Genomic DNA, 26,918 nt, shown 5'->3' with positions numbered 1-26,918 from the left:
CCCTCTTATCTTGGCACCTCCTGGATGACGGGTCATCCCTGCATCCTGTCCACTGCCCTGGGTCAGAAGCAGTGTCGCAAGACACAGCACATCCAATGCAAGGCCACTACATAAATTCAGCGACCCCCCCTCTCCATCCCCTCATGCAGAAAAGTAGAAGACAGGGAGAAATCCCTTTGGGCTGCGTAAAAATTTTTCTCGTACATACTTCCTCACCCCCCATCCACCACCCACTCCCCCTCATGCATCACAGCATCATCCATACACAACCCTTCTTCATTCACCCCTAGCTTCTGTCCTCTCCCGTCCTTCTTCAACAGACATTCCTCTCTTTTGTAATGCCCCATCCATCCATCTCATCCTAGGACACCCCCACATATTCACTCCTTCCACCTCTGCCTTCCACACCTCTTTTACTAATCTTTCATCACTCATTCTTTCCATGTGTCCGAACCATCCTAATACTCTTTCATCAACCCTATCTCCCAGCTCCCTTTCCACCCCTGTTCTCCTCCTCACCTCCTCATTTCTCACTCTATCTAGCCTAGTAACCCCCATCATACTTCTCAGACATTTCATCTCAAACACATTCAAACTCCTCTCTTCCTCTCTTATGTTCCATGTTTCTGCCTCATACAGTGCTGTTGGCACAATCACTTCTTCATATAACCTCCTCCTGGCATCCATTCCCAGATGTCTATTTCTCATTACACTTTTTAATCTACCAAGGCATTTACTCGCTTCTCTCAATCTACATTCTACCTCCACCCCCACTCCTCCCTTTCCTGCCACATTTGCACCCAAGTATCTAAAACTATCCACTTCCTCCAGTCTCTCACCCTTAATGATCACTTCCAGCCTGCTGTCACTCTTCCCTTGTTCATCTCATCACCTTACTTTTACCCACATTTATCTTCAGCTTCCTTCTCTTACATACCTTCTCAAACTCTGTCACTAACTTCCTCAATCCCTCCTCTGATCCTGCTACAAGTGCAGTGTCGTCAGCAAACAACAACTGACTTATTTCCCCCTTTTCTCCATTTTCTTTAACCATCTCCAACCCCTGACCCACTACCCTTGCATTCACCTCTCGCACCACCCCATCCATGTATAGATTGAACAGCCAGGGCGACATAACACATCCTTGATGAAGTCCCACCTTTACCCCAAACCATTCAGGAGGTGCTAAAATAAGAGGGAGGGTGGAGGGGAGTGGAGTGTATTTAGGGATGGAATGGGTGGGAGTGATTTTGTGCCTTTTTCTTTTTGGCTACCTCCTTTGAAAGGTGGAAAAAGCCTTGGTATATGTATGTATTCACTCTCCATTTCTAATCCAAACACAAGCTCTATTACTCTCGTAAAAACTCTTGATTGCCCTTAACAGCTTTCCTCCTATCCCATATATCTGCAGTACTTCCCACAGTGCCTTCCTGTCCACCCTGTCGTAAGCCTTTTCCAGATCCATAAAAGCTCAAAAAACATCCTTACCTTTTCCTATAGCTTTCTCACATACTCTATCTGTCTTACCACAAAAATCTGATCTACACAACCCCTACCTGTCCTAAAACCACACTGTTCCTCACCAATGACTCCCTCTGTTCCTCTCCTGATCCTCTCAATCAAGACCCTTCCATAAGCCTTCCCAATTACACTCAACAAGCTGATCCCTCTGAAACTACTACACTCACACTTGTCCCTCTCCCCTTGTAAAGCGAAACTATACAGGCACTCCTCCAGTCCTCCGGGCACTCTACCCTCTCTTAAACAAACATTAAATCGTTAGTTCGTCCACATTTGGAATATGCTGTTTCCGTATGGTCACCGAATCTCATTAAAGACATTGACAGACTGGAAAAAGTACAACGGTGAGCCACAAAACTGATTCCAAATATCAAAAATAAATCATACGAAAATCGACTAAAACATATGAATCTGTTTTCCCTAAAAAAGCGTAGACTCAGAGGTGACTTGATACAGGTCTTTAAGATTTTAAAGGGAATTGACAACATCAAAAGTGACCAAATTTTCACATTGAATGAGAATCAGACAAGAAACAATGGTCTCAAACTGTCTGGAAATAGATTCAATTTGGAAGTAGGTAGAAACAACTTTGCCAACCGTGTAGTTAATGAATAGAATAAACTTCCTGCACAGGTAGTGCAATGTAGTTCAGTTCGAAGCTTTAAGAATCATTTAGATAAACACCTAAGCAAGATGCTGTAATGATTATAATTTATTTTATATTATTTGTTTTTGTTTTGTTATCATTTGTCTGTTTGATTTTCATTTATTATTAGTTATATGTCAATTTATTATTATTTACTATTTACCTGTTTGTTTATTATTTAACTATACGTATGCATTTATTTATGTATTTTATTTGTTATTTACATTATTATAGTTTTTATTTATTATTTTATTATTATTATGATTTTTTTTTTTTTTTTTGCATCCGACCTAGATATGGACCAAAAGGTCTCCTGTCGGCATGCTCCGCCTTTGTAATCCTTTGTAACCTCACAAGCCAGTCCACTATTACTGTCCCTCCCTTCTTCAGACATTCTATATATATATATATATATATATATTTATATATATATATATATCTATATATATATATATATTTATATATTTATTTATTTTCCTAGTTGTAACTTACAGGATGGCGAGCTACACTTGTGCTGTCTTGTCTCTGTATCTCATCATATCTAATTTGCTCTTATTTTATTTTTTTTCTCTCCAATATTTGAAATTGCTGTTTATTGTATTACAGAAAGTATGCAGTCACATCAATCTACCCTGTGATATGGTTTACTACTTTGCTCTATTTCTTATAAAAAAAGAGGAAAATGATTTAACAGGTAAGATGTTAATGTTATTTGAATTGGCATTTGTCTGTATTTCCTTGAAAAAAGTAAGAGATTATATCTCATATTATTTCAGCACTAAAGATAATGTGTCTGAGAGTAAAGTTATGGTGGAAGCCAGGAGTGAAGTATAGAAGGTAATGTACAGTGGAATGAGGAGAGAATTAAATGATAGAATTTGACATCTGAGATGAGATCAGTCCATTAATCCATTGCCTTGCGTCTCTAATGCAAGAGATCCATGACTCCCAGGGATCTGGCTGATAGACTCGTAAGTCAGTCTGGGTTGGTGGGGTATTAAGTTAAGTGGTGTGTCTTCAAGAGGTGTTTAGTGGTCTGGGTGTTAATATGTTTTTGTGTGGATGTGTTGTGTGGAAATGGTGATAGGTTGTTGTATATGTTCGAGTAATACAATGCTGATGCTTTTTTCAGCAGGTAGTGCTCATGTGATATGAGATGGATATATAGAGTTGAGTGCACTTATGGAGAACTTTGTACTGTTTTTATAGTCGTCTTTCAGGGAGGGTTTTTGTTTCTATGTGTAGGTGTCTTATTGCATGAAAGTGGAAGAATGAATAAAGAGTTGGCAATAGGAAAGGTGCCCTGAATTGTTATATCTGGGAGTGAGGCCTGATAATGAATACAAGAGATAAGATGTATGGATATTGTGGAAATGAGGTTATTGAAGGCCATGTATGCATTTATAGAATATACATAACATAAGATTGAAGGAGACTGCAAGAGACCATAAGGCCTACACTAGGCAGTTCCATGTCCATTACCACCTGTCATCCCCATCCATGAACTTATCTGTTTCTTAAAACAACTGATAGTTTCAGCACTCACTACATGGTTACTAAGACTATTCCATTTGTTCACCAAACTACGAGTATTAGTAAACCAGTTCTTGCCTATTTCCCTAAATCTAAATTTGTCCAATTTAAATTCATTACTGCAAGTCCTGCCCTATCATTTTAACATAATGACCTTGTTTGCATCACCCTTGTTAAAGCCTTTTATCCAATTGAACGCCTCTATTAGATCTCACTGCATTCTGTGTCTTTCCAAAGAGTAAATTAAGGTGCCTTAGTCTCTCCTTGTAAGGTAAATTTCTGAGCCCATGTATCATTTTGGTCATTCTTCTCTGTACTGATTCTAGTGAATTGATATTGTATAAGACGAAGACCAAAACTTACTGCATAGTCAAGGCTGGGTCTAACTAATGCCAGATAGAGTTTGATAATTACCTCTGCACTTCTATTCGTAACTGTCCTATCAATGAAACCTAATGCTCTGTTAGCTATGTTCCTGGCTCTGATGCACTGTTTCCTGGATTTAATATCAGGACTCACTAGAACACCCAAGTCTCTCACACACTCAGTTTTCTCTAAAAAGTGTTATCTAAGCTATTTCTGCTTCTTGGGCTGTGTAACTTTATGTTTAACATGATGCACTTTGAGATATTGAAGTCCATTTGCCATTTCACTGACTACGTGAACAATTTGTTAAGATCTTGCAGAATCTTGGTGTCTTTTCCTGACCTAATTAGGTGTCCTATTTTAGTGTCATCTGCAAACTTATTAACATCACTATTAATCCCATTGTCCAAGTTGTTTATATACATAATGAACAGTAAGGTACTCAAAATCAAGCCCTGGGGAACTCCACAAGAAACTCCCCCATTTGGATTTTACACTGTTTATGGTGACTTGTTTTCTGTCACTGATCCAAGCTCTAATCCATTCAGACACTTTTCCTCCCATATCATGGGCTTTGACTTTATTTAGTAGTCTCTGGTGGGGCACCTTGTCAAATGCTTTGCTGAAGTCAAGGTAAATAACATCATAATTATCATTGTTATCTGACATCTTGTATACATAGTGTAAAAACATAGATTAGTCACATATGACTTACCCTTGGAGAACCCATACTGTAAGTCAACACTCACATTATGTCTCGGTGTGATCTCTGATTCTATTAGCTATTATTGATTCAAGCATTTTACTTATGTCTGATGTCAAATTGATTGGCCTTTAGTTGCATACAGATGATTTATCTCCCTTTTTGAAAACAGGAACAGAGTTTGCCTGCCCTCTAGCAATAAGCACAAAACCAGTGTTTACTGACTTAATAAATATTTCTGTTAACTGGTTGTAGATTTCAAGTTTACACGCTTAAGAGCTCAAAAAATTGTTTGTCTTGACCCGGAGATTTTGTATAGAGTAGAACTAAGAAATTAAGAGAGGAAGAGGAGGCAAATCAAGTAGGGAAGAAAAGGTAAAAGGTACAGATGGAGAGTTGATAATGGAAGAGATGGCAGTGAGGGGAAGATGGGCAGAATATTTTAGGGAGTTGCTGAATGTGAAGGAGGATAGGGAAGGAAAGATAGCTGCAGTGGGAAATGCGAAGAAAATGAGAGTGATGAGTGAGGAGAATGGAGGAGAAATAAGGAAGGGTGAGGTGAAGGCAGTTGTAAAGATGATGAAAGCAGGTAAGGCACCTGGTCTGGATGGATGTCATGCAGAATGTCTGAAAAAGGGAGGTTCAGTGATGGTGGACTGGTTGGTGAGGTTATTTAATGTTTGCTGGAGAGAGGGTAGAGTACCGGAGGACTGGAGTAGTGCCTGTATAGTTCCTCTTTACAAGGGAAAAGGGGACAAGTGTGAATGTAGTAATTTCAGAGGGATTAGCCTGTTGAGTGTAGTAGGGAAGGCTTATGGGAGGATCTTAATTGAGAGGATTAGGAGAGGAACAGAAGGAGTAATTGGTGAGGAACAGTGTGGATTTAGGACGGGTAGAGGTTGTGTAGATCAGATCTTTGTGGTAAGACAGATATGTGAGAAAGCTATAGGAAAGGGGAAGGATGTTTTTTGGGCTTTTATGGATCTGGAAAAGGCTTATGATAGGGTAGACAGAAAGGCACTGTGGGAGGTTATGCAGATTTATGGGATAGGAGGAAAGCTTTTGGGAGCTGTCAAGAGTTTTTATGAGAGTAGTAGAGCATGTGTTAGGATTAGAAATGGAGAGAGTGAGTGGTTTGAGATAAAGGTGGGACTTCGTCAAGGATGCGTTATGTCGCCCTGGCTGTTCAACTTATACATGGATGGGGTGGTGCGAGAGGTGAATGCTAGGGTAGTGAGTCAGGGATTGGAGATGGTTAAAGAAAATGGAGAAAAGTGGGAGGTGAGCCAGCTGTTGTTTGCGGACGACACTGTGCTTGTGGCAGGGTCAGAGGAGGGATTGAGGAAGCTGGTGGCAGAGTTTGGGAGAGTATGTGATAGAAGAAAGCTAAAGATAAATGTGGGTAAAAGTAAGGTGATGAGATGTACAAGGGGTGAAAGTGGCAGTAGACTGGAAGTGAACATTAAGGGAGAGCGACTGGAGGAAGTGGATAGTTTTAGATACTTGGGTGCAAGTGTAGCAGGAAAAGGTGGAGTGAAGGTGGAGGTAGAATGTAGATTGAGAGAAGCGAGTAAATGCCTTGGTGGTTTAAAGAGTGTAATGAGGAATAGACATTTGGGAATGGATGCGAAGAGGAGACTGTATGAAGGAGTGATTGTGCCAACAGCACTGTATGGGGCAGAAACGTGGAACATAAGAGAAGAAGAGAGAAGGAGTTTGAATGTGTTTGAGATGAGGTGTCTGAGAAGTATGGTGGGGGTTACTAGGCTAGATAGAGTGAGAAATATGGAGGTGAGGAGGAGAACAGGGGTGAAAAAGGATTTGGGAGATAGGGTTGATGAAAGAATATTAGGATGGTTTGGACACATGGAAAGAATGAGTGAAGAAAGACTAGTAAAAGAGGTTTGGAAGGCAGATGTGGAGGGAGTGAACATGAGGGGACGTCCTAGGATGAGGTGGATGGATGGGGTGAAGGGGGCTTTGGGGAAGAGGGGAATGTCTGTTGAGGAAGGAAGGGAGAGGACGGAAGACAGAGGTGAGTGGAGAATGGTTGTATATGGATGATGTTGTGACTGCATGAGGAGGAATGGGCGGGGGGGTGGGGGGGGTAGTATGTGTGAGTAAATTTTGACGCAGCCCGAAGGGATTTCTCCCCGTCCTCGCCTTATATGCAAAGGGGGACGGAGAGGGGGGGTCGCCGATTAAATGAAGCGGCCTTACTGTGGATGTACTGTGTCTTGCGACACTGCTTCTGACCCAGGGTGGTGGGCAGGGTGCAGGGATGACCCGTCATCCAGGAGGTGCTCAGATGAGAGGAAGGGTGGGAGGGGTGTGGAGTGTATTTAGGGATGAAATGGGTGGGAGTGTTTTTATGCCTTTCCCTTTTTGGCTACCTCCCTTGGAAGGGGGAAAAAGCCTTGGTATATGTATGTATGTATGTAGAACTAGGAGTGGAGAAGGAATGGGAATGTTTTAAGGAGGAAGTCACAAGGTGTGCAAAGATGGTGTGTGGAACAAGGAAGACATGAAGAAATAAAAGAAAGGGTAATGAGTGATGGGATGATGAAGGAAAGAAGGTTATAGAAGAGAAGAAATGAGCATTCACAGATTGGTTGCAAAATAGGATGAGAGAATCACATGAGAGGTACAAAGAAAAGAGAAGTAAAGCAGATATGAAATGGGGGAAGAGTGTGACAAAAAATATTGAAAGTAATAAAAAGATGTTTTGGAAGGAAATTAGTAGAGGAAGGGGAGGTGAATCAAGTAGAGAAGAAAAGGAAAGAGAGTAAGAGGAAGATGGGCAGAGTATTTTAGGGTGTTGCTAAATTTGAAGGATGACAAGGAGGGAAAAGTAGTTGCAGTGGGAAGTGCTAAGAAAATGATAGTGATGAATAAGGAAAATAGGAAAAATAAGAAAAGATGAGGTGAAATCCATTATTAAAATGATGAGAGCAGATAAGGGACCTGGGTTGAATGGGTGTCATGCAGTGTCTAAAAAAGGGAGGTACAGTGATGGTTGATTGGCTGGTGAGGTTTTTTAATGTTTGTCTAAAAGAGGGTAGAGTGCTGGAAGACTGGAGGAGCCTGTATAGTTCCACTTTACAAGGGAAAATGGGACACATGTGAGTGTAGTAGTTTCAGAGGGATCAGTTTGTTAAGTGTAGTTGGGGAGGGTTTTGATTGAGAGGATTAGGAGAGGAATAGTGGGAGTAATTGGTGAGGAACAGTGTGGGTTTAGGACAGGTAGGGGTTGCGTGGATCAGATTTTTGTAGTAAGGTAGATGTGTGAGAAAGCTTTGGGAAAAGGTAAGGATGTTTATTTGTCCTTTATGGATTTGGAAAAGGCTTATGACATGGTAGACAGGAAGACATTGTGGAAAGTATTGCAGATATATGGGATAGGAGGAAAGCTGTTTAGAGCAGTCAAGAATTTTTGTGAGAATAGTAGAGCTTGTGTTAGAGTTAGAAATGGAGAGAATGAGTGGTTTGAGGTAAAGGTGGGACTTTGCCAGGGATGTATTATGTCGCCTTAGCTTTTCAATGTGTACATGGATGGGGTGGTGTGAGAGGTAAATGCAATGGTAATGGGCCGGGGATTGGAGATGGTTAAAGAAAATGGAGAAAATGGGAGCTAAATTAGTTGTTGTTTGCTGATGACAGGATGAAGAAAGTTAGTGACAGAGTTTGGGAAGATGTGCGAGAGAAAGAAGTTGAAGATAGATGTTGGTAAAAGTAAGGTGATGAGATGTACAAGGGGAGAGGATGGCAGCAAACTGGAAGTGAGTATACTGGAGGAAGTGAGCTCTAGGTACTTGGGTGCGAATGTGGATGAAAGGGAGAAATGGAGGTGGAGGTAGAATGTAGGTTGAGAGAAGTAAGCTCTTTGGGGGATTAAAAAATGTAATGAGAAATAGATATTTGGGAATGGATTCTAAAAAGAAATTGTATGAAAGAATGATTGTGCTGACAGCACTGTATGGGGCAGAAACATGGAACATAAGAGAGGAAGAGTTTAAATGTGTTTGAGATAAAATATCTGAGAAATATGGTAGGGGTTACTAGGATGGATAGAGTGAGAAATGATGAGTTGAGGAAGAGAGCTGGGATAGAAAGGTGTGTTTGGAGATAGGGTTGATGAAAGGTTATTGGGATGGTTTGGACACATGGAAATAATGAGCAAAGAAAAATTAGTAAAAGAGGTGTGAAAGGCAGAGGTGGATGGAATGAACATGTGGGAGTGATCAAGGATGAGATGGATGGATGGGTGTAAATGGGCATTGGGAAAGTGGGGGATATCTGATGAGGAAGGAAGGGACAAGATAGAAGATAGGAGTGAATGGAATATGGTTGTGTATGGATGAGGGTGTGATGCATGGAAGGATGTGGATGAGGGAGGGGAGGGGGAGGAGTGTGTGTGAAAGATATTTTGATGCAGCCCAAAGGGATTTCTACTCATATTCTCTTTTTCTGCATGAAGGGATAGAGAGGGGGTTTGCCAATTAAATGAAGCAGTCTTGCTATGGTTGTGCTGTCTTGCTACATTGCTTCTGACCTAGGGCAGTGTGTGAAATGCAGGGATGATCCATTATCCAGAGGAGCCAAGAAAAGAGGGAGGGATGGGTGGTGAATTGGAGTGGAGTATGTGGGGATGAAATAGGTGGGAATGGATTTATGCCTTTGACTTTGGCTATCTCCCTTGTAAAGGGGGGGGGGGAACCTTAATATACATGTGTATGTAAGTCTATCAATCTGACTATTGTATTTACCTAGTTGTATTATACGGGAAGGGAGCTATGCTCGTGGTGACTCGCCTTTGTATCTCTCAGCATCAAGTTTTTTCTTAAAATCTTGAATAGTGTTTGCACACACTGTTTCTTTGTCTAATTTGCTCCAAGTATCTATCACTGTGTGTGGGATTTTTTTTTTTTTTTTTTTTTTCCCTTTCTCACACAGATCTCTTCTGTAATTATCTTTTTTGAGTTTCTTTTGTGTCCTCTTCTTCTTCCATTGTGCCATTTCAATAAATCATTCTTATCTAAGATTTCCATTGCTTTCATAATTCTATAGATAGGTCTCCTCTTTCCCTTCTTTGCTCCAGAGTTGGAAATTCTAATTTGGACAGTCTTTGTTCATATGTCATTTTGGAAAGAGTTGGTGCCAGTTTTTTTTTAACATGTACAGAGAATAGAGGGGGGCAGATTAATATAAATATGTTATGTTGCAAGTGTAAAAGGAGGAAGTAAAGAAAAATGAAAAATAAAATGAAAAAGGTTGAAATGTCGTTTGAAGAGGAAGATGAGGGAGGGTGCAGAAATTATGGTGCATTGCTAGAGTGAGGGGAGGCCTGTGTAGAAGAGGGAGGAGAAGGAAGGAGATATAAATGTGGGGATGTGGGATAGGGAAAGAAATGGGTCGGGCTAGGAAATGGAGTTGAAGTTACAAAGGAAACTTAAGAGAAAATAAGGCAGTTATCCTTTCATCATCATCATCATCATTATCTTTTCTTCTTTTTCTTCTTTTTTTCTTCTTCTTTTTCTTCTCTTCTTATTCCTTTTCTTCTTCTTCCTCTTCTTCTCCCAATTCTGCTTCTTCTTTTACCTCTTCATGAGGGTCCAAGGACTCTCCATGGCCTGTTTAGGACTATGGATTTCCAGTTAGTGAAACTTGAGGCAATAGGGGTTATTACTAGTAGTCCGCATATCCATAGAGAGGTCTTAGAATACATTTTGTATTACATACCTTTTATATTCATGGGTATAATCAGGTTTTTATCATTGGTCTTTGGTCAGAAAGAGTTATCTCTCTACTGTGTTCAAAATGTCAACATCTTGCCTCTTTCTGGAGTTGTAGCCGCAAGAGGCTGACACTAAGTCTCCAGATTGCACCCAAGATCTCTTTCACCTTCATATGTATTTCCTCTGTCTTGTCACACAAGAACAATTGGCAGTTGGTGACTGTTTCCAAGGGATACGAGTTTTTAGTCAATGAAACTCAAGCTGTCAATTATTATTACATACATACATACAGTGCTTGTCACAGCATTATGACAGCTGCCCCACACACCCTTACCAAAACACAAACACATACCATAAAAATATATTTGTACACTTGCTGAGGTTCTAATACTTAGTGCTGCATCCCTTATGCTTCACCACGTCCCTCAGCTGTTTAGGAAGACTCTCACACAAATTCCTAAGGCTCTGGGGAGGTCTATTAATCCATGCCTCATGTACAACAGACTTGAACTTTGGAATGGAACTAATATCTTTGCCCATCAAATTTTGCTTCACTATTGACCATAGGTTTTCAATGGAGTTCAGGTCAGGGGAATTGCCTGGTTAGTCATTAAAGAAGCTCACATCACAGTCCTTAAGCCACCCAACTACATAACTGGTAGTGTGACAATGCACCATCCTCCATACATACCATAGCCCTACACTTGTCAAATGCATCAGGTAAATTGTCACACATCTCCAGATAATTATATTAGTTCATTACTGGTTTTTGGGGAGTACTATGAGTTCACCAACACTCTGAGCAGTGAAACACCCCCAAACCATGAGCAAGTCTTGAGTGTTTGGTGGCCCCACAGGTGTACTGTGGGTACCTCTGGCCTGGTGCACATGTCCACCATGGTTACAGGTGATGGTGAAGGTGGCTTCATCACTCCAAAGTACCTCAGACCACTGTTGAGGAGTTCAATTATGATATTAAGTGCAAAATCCAGCCTACATTTCTTCAGCCGCTTGGTAAGGAAGAGTTTCTTAACCTCCTGGCGGCTACTGTGGCCCAGCTCGACCACCCACCTGTTGACTGTTCTTATGGACACCTCAGAAAACAGATGATGATGATGATATGGTTTAACATCACACACTCCCCCCTATTGGGAGGCTAGGACAGTGCCCCTCACAGAGGGCTTTGTAGCATGGAATTTAATGAACCATGCCCTTGGTTCAACTTTGCCATTGGCAGGATTCAAACCGCCCTCACCTCAACCTTCACCGCAAGTAACAACACCCTAACCCACTCAGCCAGCAAGCTTCCTTCAGAAAACAGACATCGGTTTTTACTTTAAATTCTCTAGCAGTTATGGTAGGTGTATTCTCTAGCTGCTTTTTTAGCACAGTCAAAATCGTACAGATGTCTTCTTTGAGGGACCAGGCTGAGGTTTATCAGATGGTAATTCGACACCACTGTGGGCCTTGAAAAGCTTCACCCAGTTTCTCACAGATCGCTCACTCATACCAACATTCACCACTATTTCTCTTGTCTGGAGCCCAGCTTTGTGAAGCCCTGTGATCTGAGCTAGAGTTAGTTACAGGCGTTAACAACTTCTCAACTTCTTTTTGTCCATAGTAACCAAGGTATAGCCCAGAAACCGAGGGAAACCCAGATAAATGATAGGGCAAATGAGAGAACAAAGGTGCAACACTTCCTCTCACCATGGCAGCCATGCAGGCACTGAGTGGGTATGTGGTGTTTGTTGGGAGGCAGTGATGTCATGCTAATAGCTGGTACCAGGCATAATGACAGAAAAAGACCCCTGTATGGTAAGCCATTGTTTTTCATTGTGGCATTATGCTGGGGCACTCATCCAGGATAATGCCATGACGAGCACTGTATACCAAGGCTTTCTTCCCCCTTACAAGGGAAGTAGCCAAAGTCAGAGGCATAAATCCACTTCCACCCATTTCATCCCTACATACTCTCATTCACCACTCCTCCCAATTTTCTTGGCTCCTCCTGGATGACAGGTCATCCCTGCATCTCGCCCACTGCCCTGGGTCGGAAGCAATGCAGCAAGACAGTACATCCACAGCAAGGCCACTTCATTTACTCGGCAACCCCCTTCTCTATCCCCTCATGCAGAAAAAAAAAGAAGATGGGGAGAAATCCCCTAGGCATCCTAATCTCTGTAGCCCCAAAGAGGACAAGTCTTAAAATTATTATTTACATAATTTTTATATATGTCTAATTCAGATATCAGTCAATCAATCCATTGCCTCTACTCTCTCTTGCAGACCACCCACAACCTCCAAGAAACTGGCAACAGTCTTTGGGTGGGACCATGAGTCACTTAGAGAAAAGATATTGTATTGTTGTCTGGTGGTAGTGTGGGGTATTGTAATAATTCAGATGATTTTAATTCAGATAAAAATGTTATAATATTGGAAAAGATTTTTAAATGATGTTTTTTTTTTTTTTGTACTTGTAAGAACATATCATTATTGTTATCTTTTTTCTGTTTCAGTTGTTAAAAGGTTGCAGGATTTTGAAAGTCCTTATATATCACAGAAGTGTGTTAAAGGATTACATAGAATAGTTTTAAGAAAAAAGTAAGTATATTTGTGTATTTTCTGAAAATTGTAAAATTGTTTTACATGTTTGTATTTAAGGATGGCAGAAAATTGGAAGTGAGTATTAAGGGAGAGAGACTGGAGGAAGTGGATAGCTTTAGATACTTGGGGTGAATTTGATGGGAAAGGGAGGAGTGGAGGTGGAAGTAGAATGTAGATTAAGAGAAGCAAGTGAATGTCTTCAGGAGATTAAAAAGTGTAATTAGAAATAGACATTTGGGAATTGATGCTAAAAGGAGATTGTATGAAGGAGTGGTTGTGCTAACAGCACTGTATAGGGCAGAAATATGGAACATAAGATAGGAAGAGTTTAAATGTGTTTGAGATGAAATGCCAGAGAAGAGTGAGAAAGGAGGTGAGGAGGAGAGCTGGGGTGGAAAGAGAGTTGGGAGATAGGGTTGATGAAAGAGTATTGGGATGGTTTGGACACATGGAAAGAATGAGTGAAGAAAGATTAGTAAAAGAGGTATGAGGTGTGGAAGGCATAGGTGGATGGAGTGAATATGCAGGGGTGACCAGGGATGAGATGGATGGATGGTGGTAAAAATGGCATTGGGAAAGATGGGAATGTCTGTTGAGGAAGGAAGGGAGAAGATTAAGATAGGGGTGAGTGGATAATGGTATATGAATGAGGCCATGGTACTTGGAATGGAGTGGGTGGGGGATGGGAGACCAAGGGAGTATGTATGAATGATATTTTGATGCAACCCAAAGAGATTTCTCCCATTCTTCTCTTTTTCTGCATAAGGAGATGGAGGGGGGGTTGTCGATTAAATGAAGCAGCCTTGCTGTGGATGTGCTCTGTCTTGCTGCATTGCTTCTGACCCAGGGCAGTAGGGGAGATGTAGGGATGACCCATCATCCAGGAGGAGCCAAGAAAAGAGGGAGGGAGGGGTGGTGAATGGGAGTGGAGTATGTGAGGATGAAATAGGTGTGAGTGGATTTATGCCTTTGACTTTGACTACCTCCCTTGTAAGGGGAGAAAAAGCCATTGTATGTATGTATGTATGTAAGGTATATTTGTAAAATCAAATAGTCTGTCTGTTGCTTCCCATCTCTCTGACCAAGCCACAGCCAGTGTTGCCTCGAACACCAATTGGCTCACCTCCCACTTCTTTAAACCCCTACCCATCACCCTCACATTTACTTCTCATACCACTGTATCCATGTACACATTGAACAACCATGGCAACATTACACAAGCCTGGCACAACTATTAATACCAAAGGATATGAAGCATTTCCTCAATACCTATTATTTTTCATACATTTCATTTCACCATGATACTTACATGCTTCTTTGAGTTTGTACATCACTTCTGTATAGATGAGATATTAGGTTATGTCAACATCTAATCATTTCCTTTTCTTTTATGATAGTTACTGGGACTCCAGCATAGATGAAGAAGTCATGGAAGACCGTGTTGGGCTGAATCTCCTATATGTCCAGACAGTTGCTGATGTGGAACGTGGATGGATACTTGCTAGTCGGGAAGTTCAGCGTCAACTGGCAGCACTACAGGCAAAGGGGGCCAAGCGGGAGGTTTGAGTCTATGCCTTTGGTGGTAGTTTAAACACTTGTTTTAATGTGGAATTATAGTGTGCCAGTTTTGATTTCATGATACAGTAAAACACCTTAAGTCTGAACTGGAGAAAAAAAAATCTTTCATGACTCAAGTTATTCCTCCAAAGTTAGTGACATATGACATATTCTAATTAAAAGAAATCTTAGAATTAATCACTTAAATTAAAATTGGACTGGTTTTACTCACCATGCATATCACAAAATAAGGCAAATTTTCAGTTATACAACTTACCCAAAGTAATGTAATCCAAGAATTTTTGTGCAGGTACAAGATATTTACTTATTCTTATTATAATTTTATTTATTTCATTATTCCTTACCCATTAGTAGTGAGAAAGGATAAGAATGATGGCACTATTTTCCCATGCATGTCATATAAATTGACTAAATGGGATAGAGTGAAGGGACCAGGGGATTCTCACAATATTTTCCTCCCATGAAAAGACAATGCATAAGAAAGTAAGGGAGGACTTCAACTAGAACTGTTAATTGAGGCATTGAATGTGCATGGATGTGGTATGGATAAGAGGAAAAGGGAAGAGGTTGGTATTATGTTTGTGAGAAGACAGATGGACATGATAGCATTAGGTGAAACAAAACCTAAAGGGAAAAGAAAATTAGAGTTTGGTAGCATGGTAAGTGGGATATCAAGAATTGCAGGAGGTTGGAGGAGGAAAGGAGTGGCACTCTTAATAAGTTGTAAGATATGTGGCAAAATGGAGAGAATTGTCATTGAGGATAATGTTGGCAAAGGTGAGGCTTAGGATGGAAGATTTGGGACTTTGTGAGTGCATATGAATCTGGTAGTAAGACAAATGGGGAGGATAGCAAAGTATTTTGGATTGCTATAGATGAGTGTGTTGAGAATTTTGGGAGAAATATGAATGTAATAGTATTCTTTATCTATCTGTATACCAAAAGACATCTTACCCTTTACAGGGAGGTAGTCTGCCAAGCCATGCACCCACCCCCCACCCATCAATCATTTCCCTATTATCTTAGCTCCTTGTAATGCTAAATTATGAAATGAACTCATAGATGAAGTAGTAGGGAGGTATGGGGTGAGAGGAAAAAACAGTAATAAAGAGATGTTGGAGATGTATATTGGAAGGGAAATGATAGCAATCTGTTCAGTAAGAAACACAGGGAGGCAGGACTGCTTGGCCGGACAGTCTAGGGAACAACAACAAAAAACACAAGCATAAGTATCCATGGGCCAGGGTGGTTGGTGGGAATGTAATCAAGAGAGGATTGATAGAATATGTAGAGTTACCCAAAAAGAGCATTGTAAGGGCAGCGGATTGTCAGATCTTTGCTAAGTTGAAGGGGAATTAGGAAAGGAGGTTAATTTGAGAAGGATGAAAAAGGGAGGGGTGCAGAAAGTTGTTGAAAACAATCAAATTGAATGAGAAGAGAAAGAATACCAGACAAAGCTGTAAGAGGTATGATTTGAAGAAGGCAGAAAAGAAAAGCCTAAATATGTTTGAGATGAAGGGATTAAGAAGTGTGGTGGGGGTTACAAGGATGGCTAAATTGAAAAATGTGGAGGTAAAGTAAAGAGTACGGGTGGAAAGAGCTGGCATATAGGGTTGATCAAAGAATGTTGAAATGGTTTAGGCATATGAAAGGAGTGAGTGAAGGAAGACAAAAAGAAAATGGGAAGATCAAGAGTAAGGTGCATGGACAGGGTGAAAGCAGCATTGGATGCAAGAGGAATGTCTTTTAACCAAGGAAGAAAAAGTTGAAAAGACAGAAGTGAATGGAAAGTGGTTGTAAATAGATGAAGAAATGATGCACTACAAAGGTATTTTCTTCTTGTCTGCTACATAAATTTCTTGAGTAGATGAGGGGGACAGTGTTGCCATATAATGAAGTGGTGAACCAACTCCAGCCATTGCCATTGACCTCAGCAGTTTTGTGGAGGACAAGGATGATCCTTCATTCATGAGGTGCTAAGATGGAAAACGAGTTTTTGGGCAGGCATTGTACGGATATACATGTATGCATATACAAAAAGGTTTTTCCCTTTCAAGGACATCGGCCTAGCCAGAGGATAAACCCATCCTTCACCCATCTCATACCCATACAACACTCATTTATTGCCCCTTTTATCTTAGCTCCTTGTAGATAAAGTATCACCCACCCACTGTTCAGGTTAGAAGTAATCAGGAATGTGTGATGTCACCACAGTTGTTCAGTGTCTCACCTCAGAATCAGCTACCAATGCTTTGTCATCCACAAATTACAACTGGTTCACTTCCACTTTTTTTCTATACTCATTAACTAGCTCCATTGTTTGATATTTAAAGGCTTTGTTAAATGTGAGAAGGCATTATGAACTTGTTAAGCTTTGGGGTGAAATTGTTTCTTGGATGGGAAAAAATTCTTATAGAATGAAGTAATTTTAAGTTCAATCAACCAGTTTGTTGCCCCAATTGATTCTTGTAAAACTCATCCCCTAGAAAGCCATAGCTATCTGTTCATCCTATTAATCACTTGGTGAAGAGGTTTTGGGGAGCTGTCTGGAGTGACTGAATGTAGAAGAATAATATAATATGCTTTTTGTCTTCTATGTAGGGGTTGCACCTTGGACATATAATGTCTTATGCCATGCCAGTTCTTTGGTACTAAAGTTTGGGGTGGTGATCTGACAATTAAAACTGTTTACTACTTTGTAAATTCTTCTTTTCAGTATCTGGATGTTGCACGCACCTTAATGTACTATGGCTATCTACAGTTCAAACAATGTGTTTGTGACTTCCCAAAGCCCAACACTCCCGTCCTCATCAGTGCTGGCAACCGTGAGCTCAACTTCAGGTAACAATCAGCTTACCTGGCTGATCTTCACAGAAATGATGATTTCTTCCATGTTCATATGAAATGCCATCAAAAAGCTTGATGAATGACTTTATTAGGCAAGGTTGTTATTGTTTTATTTGTATTTGATAAGTTTTGTTTTTCTTTGCTTGTAGAAATAGTAACCAGAGTGATGGACTGTGTAGTGCAGTAGAAACAGAAAAGGAACTAAGAGCATGATAGACTTTTATTTTTGCTTACACTGTGACCTAGCTTTGCTTTGATGAAACCCTAAAAATGCTGTTACATTGTTTGCTTGGTTTAAAGCTTGCTTAACACATCTGCTTCTGCATGTCTGCATATTATATAGTAATTTGCATTCTTGTTGGCACAGTTTGAAAGAAAATGTAATTGACTTTAGTCATTACAAAAAGTTTGAGGGAGGCTCTGCTGCTACCAGTCACACTCAATAAAATGGTTACCAGTACTCTAAACTCACCATTAAGGTACCACCACTACCACCCACTGACATCTTAGTGTACCACTCAGAAGGTCTAGTAGTGGAATAGTGCTAAAGTTTCTGGTTGCATTGAAATAATCTTCAGTTATGTACAGTCAATTCATTAGGGATTGTTTTAGGGCAGCCCTATGAACCAGAACCACACATTCATCTATTTAAGAGTAAACTTTCCTCATAAAGGAATGATGAAATGCCTTTTAACAAATGCTGACCCTTCATTGTGCTGCCCCTTGAACAAATTCTTTGCCACATCTAAGACTCCATATCTTCTCTGATTCTCATGTGGTGGTAGGGGTAGGGTGGGGAGAAGACTGCTGCCATCATGTTCCCATACATGTCTAAGAAGAAGGTGAGGAGCTTATGTCAGATGTGTAGCTGTGGCTGAAACTATTACCTTTGCCCTTTGTGCTTAGACTGTTGGGGCAGGTAACATTTGTTGCTAGGAATTGGAGAGAAGTGCAGGATTCGAACCCACAACTAAGCAGATGCAAAACGAACACACTTCTTATTACAGAACCAGTGCTTGTATCTTAGAAGGTGACTGATTGAGTTAGAATAAGGGGGACTAGGAATCCCCCACTCTGTTTTTATGCTGTGAAGAGTTAAGGTGTAAGAGGGTCTGGGAATAAGACTCAAACTAGAATTATAATAACTGGGTCATTGAATGTGTATGGATGTGGTATGGATAAGAGTAAAAGGGAAGAGATGGATAGGGTGTTGAAAAGATGGATGTTTTAGCACTGAATGAAATTAAATTGAAAAGGAAAGAGTGTGGTAGGTATGGTGTGTGGAGTGGGAAGAGGGCAAGGGAAGGAAGGAATGGCACTCTTGATAAGTGATGAAACAGGTAAGTACATGTTGGAGGGGAAAGAAGTATCATTGAGGATGATGTAGGTGAGGGAGGGTTTGGGATGGGAGATATGGTTATTATGGTTATATGGATGATAGGAAATATATAGGAAATGGAATAGGTGGGAGTGGTTTCTATGCCTTTTTCTTTTTGGCTTCCCCCTGTGTAGGGGGAAAAAGCCTTTGGTATATGTATGTATGTATGCATATATCACAATCTATTGGCCCAGGTCTCTTGCAGGATCCCCATGATTGACTCAGGGAGGAAGTATTGTGTTGTGTGGGTATGTCCAGAAAAGGGCGGTGTAAGATAAGGTGTTTGGTGTCTTTTGTGTGGTGATTGCATCTTGAGGAATTTGCTTCTGTGGCCTGGGCTATACAGTGTTGGTAATGTTTCAAAGCTGAATGGTGATTTGAACACTTTTAGTCTTGTTTCAGTTTTTTGTAGGTGGGATTTACAAAGGATTACAAAGGCGGAGCATGCCGACAGGAGACCTTTTGATCCATATCTAGGTCGGATGCAAAAAAAAAAAAAAAAAAAAAAAAAAATCATATTAATAATAAATTAAAACTATAATAATGTAAAAATAACAAATAAAATACATAAATAAATGCATAGGTATAGTTGAATAACAAACAAAAAGGTAAATAGTAAATGATTATAAATTGACATATAACTAATAATAAATGAAAATCAGACTGACAAATTATAACAAAACAAAAACAAATAATATAACATAAATTATAATCATTACAGCATCTTACTTAGGTATTTATCTAAATGATTCTTAAAGCTTCGAACTGAACTACATTGCACTACCTGTGCAGGAAGTTTATTCCATTCATTAACTACACGGTTGGCAAAGTTGTTTCTACCTACTTCCAAATTGAATCTATTTCCGGACAGTTTGAGACCATTGTTTCTTGTCTGATTCTCATTCAATGTGAAAATTTGGTGTATCTTAATGTTGTCAATTCCCTTTAGAATTTTAAAGACCTGTATCAAGTCACCTCTGAGTCTACGCTTTTTTAGGGAAAACAGATTCATGTGCTTAAGTCGATTTTCGTAGGGCTGATGTTTGGGAAGTTTAGTGGTGCTTCTTTTGTGATCTGAGTGTGTATGTTTTTGTATGTGAGGTGTAGATGTATATATATAAATAGTTTATCTTTCTTTTTCTCCTCCCTTTCTCCTTCACCCTCTCTCTGTTGGTTGTGTTTTGTGATGAGATGGAGAGGTGTGGGGTCAAAGGCTCTTGCATAGAACTCTGCCTATCATTCTATGTGCTGCTGGATGGGGAGGATCTTGGTTTCAGTGTGTAGATGTTTTATTTCTATTAGTGGGATGGTTTTAGTGCATCCTGCTGTTATTCTTGGTGCTTTATTTTATGTAGTTTTTGGGAATTTGTTTTCTTGATTGCAGGGAACCATGTCATGGAGGCATAATCAAATGTGGTTCTTAAGAATTGTTTGTAAACTGTGATGAGAGTTTCTGCTGACCAAAATGGGTGCTTTCTACTGACCTCATTATGTTTATATTCTTGTTGGTTTTCACTGTTAGGTCCTTGATCTTTGGGCTGAAGGACATATACCATATATATCAAGGGCTTTATCCCCCTTACAAGAGAGATAGCCAAAGTCAAAAGGCGTAATTCCACTCCCAGGATTTTAGGCTTTCTTGTACAATGGAAGGAGTTGTTCATTCTATTTTACTATTGGATGTTACTCTGATTCATGGCTGTTGGATGTTCCTCTTATTCATGATTATTTGGGGTGAGAGACCAGTGATAGGTATGTGCATGTGGTGGTCCTGCAAGGTGGACAGCGAACCTGTTCATTTTCAAAACCCGTTGACCCCCCACCTCCATCAGGAGGTTCAGCCTTGAGGGTCTGACACTTGGTCTCTGGGCTGGGCATAGATCTCCTCTATTAACTTCAGCTCTCTTCAACCACTTTCAGTCAGTGACATAGAAACAGCCCCACAGTGATACAACATAGACAACTGTCCAAAATATCTTCCTGGAGAGATCTGTGAGACGTTCCAAGGACCATTGCCAGCCATTCTTGAGCTGCAGGTCTCTGAGTGAGACTTGAGACTGAAGTTAGCAGTATCACTGATGATATTTGTAGGGAGGCTGCATATGGCCCTGGTAGTTAGAAAATGAGGAGGAAAGGCATTTTGGGGTGATTGAATTGTGTCAAGAATTTTAGAATTAATTAAATGTAGTGCTGCTGGGGGATCATAATTTTAGAGTAGTAAATTAATTTGGGGGCTTTATTTTGATATTCAGATAGATATTTTGTCTTTGATGGTGTCTTTGATTGTGCAGAATCAATCTGTGATTTGCCTTGGTTCTCTCACAAAGGAAATCCATGGCCCTGGGATATTAAGCAACATCCTCCAGGTTGGCCCATAAGTCACTCAGAGAAGAAATTTTGTATTTCTGTCAGTATTTGATTAGTGTTGGGCAGTGTAAGATTAAGAATTCTCTCTTCACAGTAATGTGCGTATCTTCAGTAGATGGTGACTTTCCAGGCCAATTCTGTGTTGATACTGTTTTAATGCTAATTGTGAGGAACTAAACTGTGAATGCATAGTTACATATTTTTATATGAAGTGTCTGTAATACTGAGTATTTCTTTTGTTTGAATTTACTGTTAGTGACTCTCTTTCATCCACAAGGAGCTAAGATAAAAGGGATAATAAATGGGTTTTGGATGGAGTGGATAATAGAAGGGTGGGTGTTTATGCTTTCACATAGCCACCCTGACTTTAAGGGTAAAGTGGCCTTTTGGTATATGTATGTGCCCTTTGCCCCAGATCCCTCTTGCCAAAGACCCATAGTTTCCAGGTAATTATCAACAGCCATTGGACTGGCCCATAAGTCAGAGATATACATACATAGACCAAGGGCTTTTTCCCCCTTACAAGGGATGTAGTCAAAGTCAAAGGCATAAATCCACTCCCACCCATTTCATCCCCACATACTCCACTCCCATTCACCACCCCATCCCACCCTCCCTCTTTTCTTGGCTCTTCCTGGATGACATGTCATCCCTGCATCTTGCCCACTGCCCTGGGTCAGAAGCAGTGTAGCAAGAAACAGCACATCCACAGCAAAGCCACTTCATTTAATTGGTGAATCCCCCTCTCCATCCCTTCATGTAGATAAAGAGAAGACTGGGAGAAATCCCTCCGGGCTGCATCAAAATATCATTCACACATACTCACCCCCTCACATCCCCCACCCTCTCCCTTCCATGCATCACAGCATCATCCGTACACAACCATTTTCCACTCACCCCTATCTTCTGTCATCTTCCTTCTTCAACAGATATTCCCCTCTTTCCCAATGCCCCTTTTACTCCATCCATCTCATCCTTGGTCACCCCCTCATGTTCACTTCCTCCACCTTTGCCTTCCACACCTCTTTTACTAATCTTTCATCACTCATTCTCTCCATGTGTCCAAACCATCCCAATACTCTTTCATCAATCTTATCTTCCAACTCCCTTTCCATCCCTTTCATCAACCCAATCTCCCAACTCCCTTTCTACCCCTGTTCTCCTCTTCACCTCCTCATTTTTCAATGTTCAACCTAGTAACACCTATCATACTTCTCCAGCATTCCATCTCAGACACATTTAAACTCTTCCTCTCATATGTTCCAAGTTCCTGCCCCATATAGTGGGTGGTACTCAGAGACAAGAACTCAAATTGGGAAGAAATGATAAGTGGAGTCCCACAAGGCTCTGTATTGGCTCTGATAATGTTTGCCATATATATAAATGACATGGATGAAGGTGTGGAATGTTATATGAACTTCTTTGCAGATGATGTGAAACTACTAAAGAGAGTAAGTACAGAGGAAGATTGCAAATCATTACAAGAAGACCTGGACAAAATCTGGAAATGGAGTCAGAAGAGTGAAGTGAATTTCAACATCAAGAAATGTAGTATAATGGAATTTGGAAAAAGCAAAAACAGAATATCGGGACAATACAAACTTGGTACAAAGGAAATTAAAAAAGTCAACTCCAAAAGGGACTTATGAGCAACCATCAATGACATGGCACCAGACAAACATATAAACAAATTAGTTGGAGAAACTTTCAATTTATTAAGATCAATGAAAGTGGCCTTTGACTACATGGATGAAGAAATGGTAAAGGAAATATTAGTTATATTGATAAGACCAAAATTGAAGTATGCTGCGACACTATGGACACCTAGTACTAAAACGAACATAAAGAAATTAGAAAGAATTCAAAGATCAACAGCAAATATGGCACCAACACTCTCCAAATTGACATACGAACAAAGATTGGACAAACTCAAACTACCAATCCTGGAACAAAGAAGAGAAAGAGGAGACCTCCTAACCATATATACATACATATACCAAGGCTTTCTCCCCCTTATTAGGGAGTTAGCCAAAAAGGAAAAGGCATAAAATCATTCCATCCCTGAAAACACTCCACACCCCTCCACCCTCCCTCCCATCTTAGCACCTCCCAGATGACGGGTCATCCCTGCACCTTGTCCACTGCCCTGGGTCAGAAGCAGTGTCGCAAGACAGCACATCCACAGCAAGGCCGCTTCATTAAATCGGTGACCTCCCCTCTCCGTCCCCCCATATAAAGGAGAGGACGGGGAGAAATCCCTTCGGCCTGCGTCAAAATTTTGCTCACACACACTACCTCACCCCCCATCCCCCTGTCCATTCCACCTCATGCATCACAACATCTTCCATATACAACCATTCTCCATTCACCCCTGTCTTCTGTCCTCTCCCGTCCTTCCTCAACAGACATTCCCCTCTTCCCCAAAGCCACCTTCACCCCATCCATCCACCTCATCCTAGGACGTCCCTTCATGTTCACTCCCTCCACATCTGCCTTCCATACCTCTTTTACTAGTCTTTCTTCACTCATTCTTTCCATGTGTCCAAACCATCCTAATACTCTTTCATCAACCCTATCTCCCAACTCCCTTTCCACCCCTGTTCTCCTCCTCATCTCCTCATTTCTCACTCTATCTAGCCTAGTAACCCCCATCATACTTCTCAGACACCTCATCTCAAACACATTCAAACTCCTTCTCTCTTCCTCTCTTATGTTCCATGTTTCTGCCCCATACAGTGCTGTTGGCACAATCACTCCTTCATACAGTCTCCTCTTCGCATCCATTCCCAAATGTCTATTCCTCATTACACTTTTTAATCCACCAAGGCATATACTCGCTTCTCTCAATCTACATTCTACCTCCACCTTCACTCCACCTTTTCCTGCCACATTTGCACCCAAGTATCTAAAAATATCCACTTCCTCCAGTCGCTCTCCCTTAATGCTCACTTCCAGACTACTGCCACTTTCACCCCTTGTACACCTCATCACCTTACTTTTACCCACATTTATCTTCAGCTTTCTTCTATCACACACTCTCCCAAACTCTGTCACCAACTTCCTCAATCCCTCCTCCGACCCTGCCACAAGCGCATTGTCGTCCGCAAACAACAGCTGGCTCACCTCCCACTTTTCTCTATTTTCTTTAACCATCTCCAATCCCTGACCCACTACCCTTGCATTTACCTCTCGCACTACCCCATCCATGTATAAGTTGTTGTTGTTGTTGTTCCCTAGACTGTCTGTCCGAGCAGTCCCGTCTCCCCAAGGAATGCCATAGCCGAAACTGGGTTTTCCCACAAATCCTTTATAGAGCGTATGTTGTGTTGTTTGCGTGCATGATTGTGTATAATGCAGTCTTCCATTATGTGTTGTATGGTATGGGGTGAAGTGTTACATCCTGGGCAGCTGTTCACAATGCGGTCATCCAGCCTCTTCTGGTAGCTTAGAAGTGCTGGGTGGTGACCGCACCGCAGTCTGGCCAAGTGGACTCTATCCTTTCGTGGGAGAGAGGATTCAGAAGGGTGGATATCAGGGGGTCTGGCATGCAGCAATGTGTTGTCTTTCAGTGTGTTAATGGAGCGGTGAGTGATATGATTATGTATAAGTTGAACAGCTAGGGTGACATAACGCATACTTGACGAAGTCCCACCTTTACCTCAAACCACTCACTCTCTCTATTTCTAATCCTGACACAAGCTCTACTACTCTCATAAAAACTCTTGACAGCTAGAAGCTTTCCTCCTATCCCGTATATCCGCATAACCTCCCACAGTGCCTTTCTGTCTACCCTGTCGTAAGCCTTTTCCAGATCCATAAAGGCCCAAAAAACATCCTTCCCCTTTCCTATAGCTTTCTCACATATCTGTCTTACCACAAAAATCTGATCTACACAACCTCTACCTGTCCTAAATCCACACTGTTCCTCACCAATTACTCCCTCTGTTCCTCTCCTAATCCTCTCAATCAAGATCCTCCCATAAGCCTTCCCAACTACACTTAACAAGCTAATCCCTCTGAAACTACTACATTCACACTTGTCCCCCTTTCCCTTGTAAAGTGGAACTATACAAGCACTCCTCCAGTCCTCCGGCACTCTACCTTCTCTCCAGCAAACATTAAATAACCTCACCAACCAGTCCACCATCACTGTACCTCCTTTTTTTAAGACATTCTGCATGGCATCCATCCAGACCAGGTGCCTTACCTGCTTTCATCATCTTAACTGCTGCCTTCACTTCATCCTTCCTTATTTCTCCTCCATTTTCCTCACTCATCATGGTCATTTTCTTAGCATTTCCCACTGCAACTATCTTTCCCTCCCTATCCTCCTTCACATTCAGCAACTCCCTAAAATACTCTGCCCATCCTCCCCTTACTGCCTTCTCCTCCATTATCGTCTCTCCATCTGCACCTTTTACCTTTTCTTCTCTACTTGATTCACCTCCTCTTCCTCTTTTAATTTCTTTCCAAAACATCTTTTTATTACTTTCAAAATTTTCTGTCATACTCTTACCCCATTTTACATCTGCTCTCCTCTTTGCCTCCTTTACCTTTTTCTTTACTTCTCTTTTATTTTCTTTGTACGTCTCATATGACTCCGTCGTCCTATTTTGTAACCAATCTGTGTAAGCTCGCTTCTTCTCTTCTACAACCTTCTTCATTTCCTCATCCCACCATTCACTACCCTTCCTTCTATTTCCTCCTGTCCTTCTTGTTCCACACACCATCTTTGCACACTTTGTGACTCCCTCCTTGAACCATCCCCATTCCTCCTCCACACCTAGCTCTACTCTATCCTTCACTCCCTCCCACTCTTCCTTCAGCTTCTTCTTGTACTCCTTCTCCTTTTCCTTTTCATTTAAAGAGTTCACTCTAAGCACCTCCCTACCTTTTGTCCCTTTCCTCTTTCTCCATCTATCCTCCACTCTCAACTTACCTTCCACCAAAAAATGATCTGATATTCCCCCACCCTCTCCCCTTAGCACATGTACATCCTTAACTCTTCCTATCATAATCCTATTTACCACTACATAGTCCATTAAAGCTCTATCTACCACCCTTCCTTCCACCACCCTCTCACATGTATACTTATGCTTGACTTTCTTCCGAAACACTGTATTTGCTATCATCAACTCTCTTTCTAGACACATTTCCACCATCAACTCTCCACTACGATTTTTTCCTGGAACTCCACATTTCCCAACCACTCCATCAATTGGATCATTTCCTACCCTAGCATTAAGGTCTCCCAGTACTATTACATTTGCACTTCTCCCTAAACCCTCTATGCACTCATTTAAATCTATCCAAAAAGCCTCCCTTTCTTCTACACTCTTTTCACTGCCAGGCCCATATGCACTTACAAAAACCCACATCTCCTTTCCCAGTTTCACCTTCATCCACATTATCCTTGAGGAAACCTCCTTCCACTCCACTACACGTTTACCTATCTCTTCACTTACTAGTATAGCCATCCCTTCCCTCCCTCACCCTCTCTTCACTCCTGATAACCTCCCACTTACACTCCCAAACTTACAATCGCCCTTCCCTTTCAGTTTAGTTTCACTCAAAGCCAACACATCCATCTTCTCACAAACATACTACCTATCTCTTCCCTTTTACTCTCATCTGTACCAC

The 26,918-nt window shown here is 41.0% G+C and overlaps 1 protein-coding gene across 1 annotated transcript in view; it reads left to right on the top strand.

Annotated features, from left to right (window-relative positions):
• LOC143024743 (sorting nexin-17-like) overlaps positions 1 to 17,628 on the top strand; it is a 49,071-nt gene extending 31,443 nt beyond the window's left edge. Inside the window, exons 4-7 of the mRNA XM_076183847.1 lie at positions 2,774 to 2,861; positions 13,021 to 13,105; positions 14,506 to 14,668; positions 17,403 to 17,628. Coding sequence (XP_076039962.1) covers positions 2,774 to 2,861; positions 13,021 to 13,105; positions 14,506 to 14,668; positions 17,403 to 17,531 — 465 coding nt within the window. The 3' untranslated portion in view covers positions 17,532 to 17,628. The remainder of the gene's footprint in view (positions 1 to 2,773; positions 2,862 to 13,020; positions 13,106 to 14,505; positions 14,669 to 17,402) is intronic.
• Positions 17,629 to 26,918: the final 9,290 nt, after the last annotated feature.

Source organism: Oratosquilla oratoria, chromosome 4 (genome assembly GCF_046742065.1).
Source record: "Oratosquilla oratoria isolate Oo_2021 chromosome 4, ASM4674206v1, whole genome shotgun sequence".
In the NCBI taxonomy this organism is placed as follows: domain Eukaryota; kingdom Metazoa; phylum Arthropoda; class Malacostraca; order Stomatopoda; family Squillidae; genus Oratosquilla; species Oratosquilla oratoria.
This window is presented reverse-complemented; position numbering and strand designations above follow the sequence as displayed.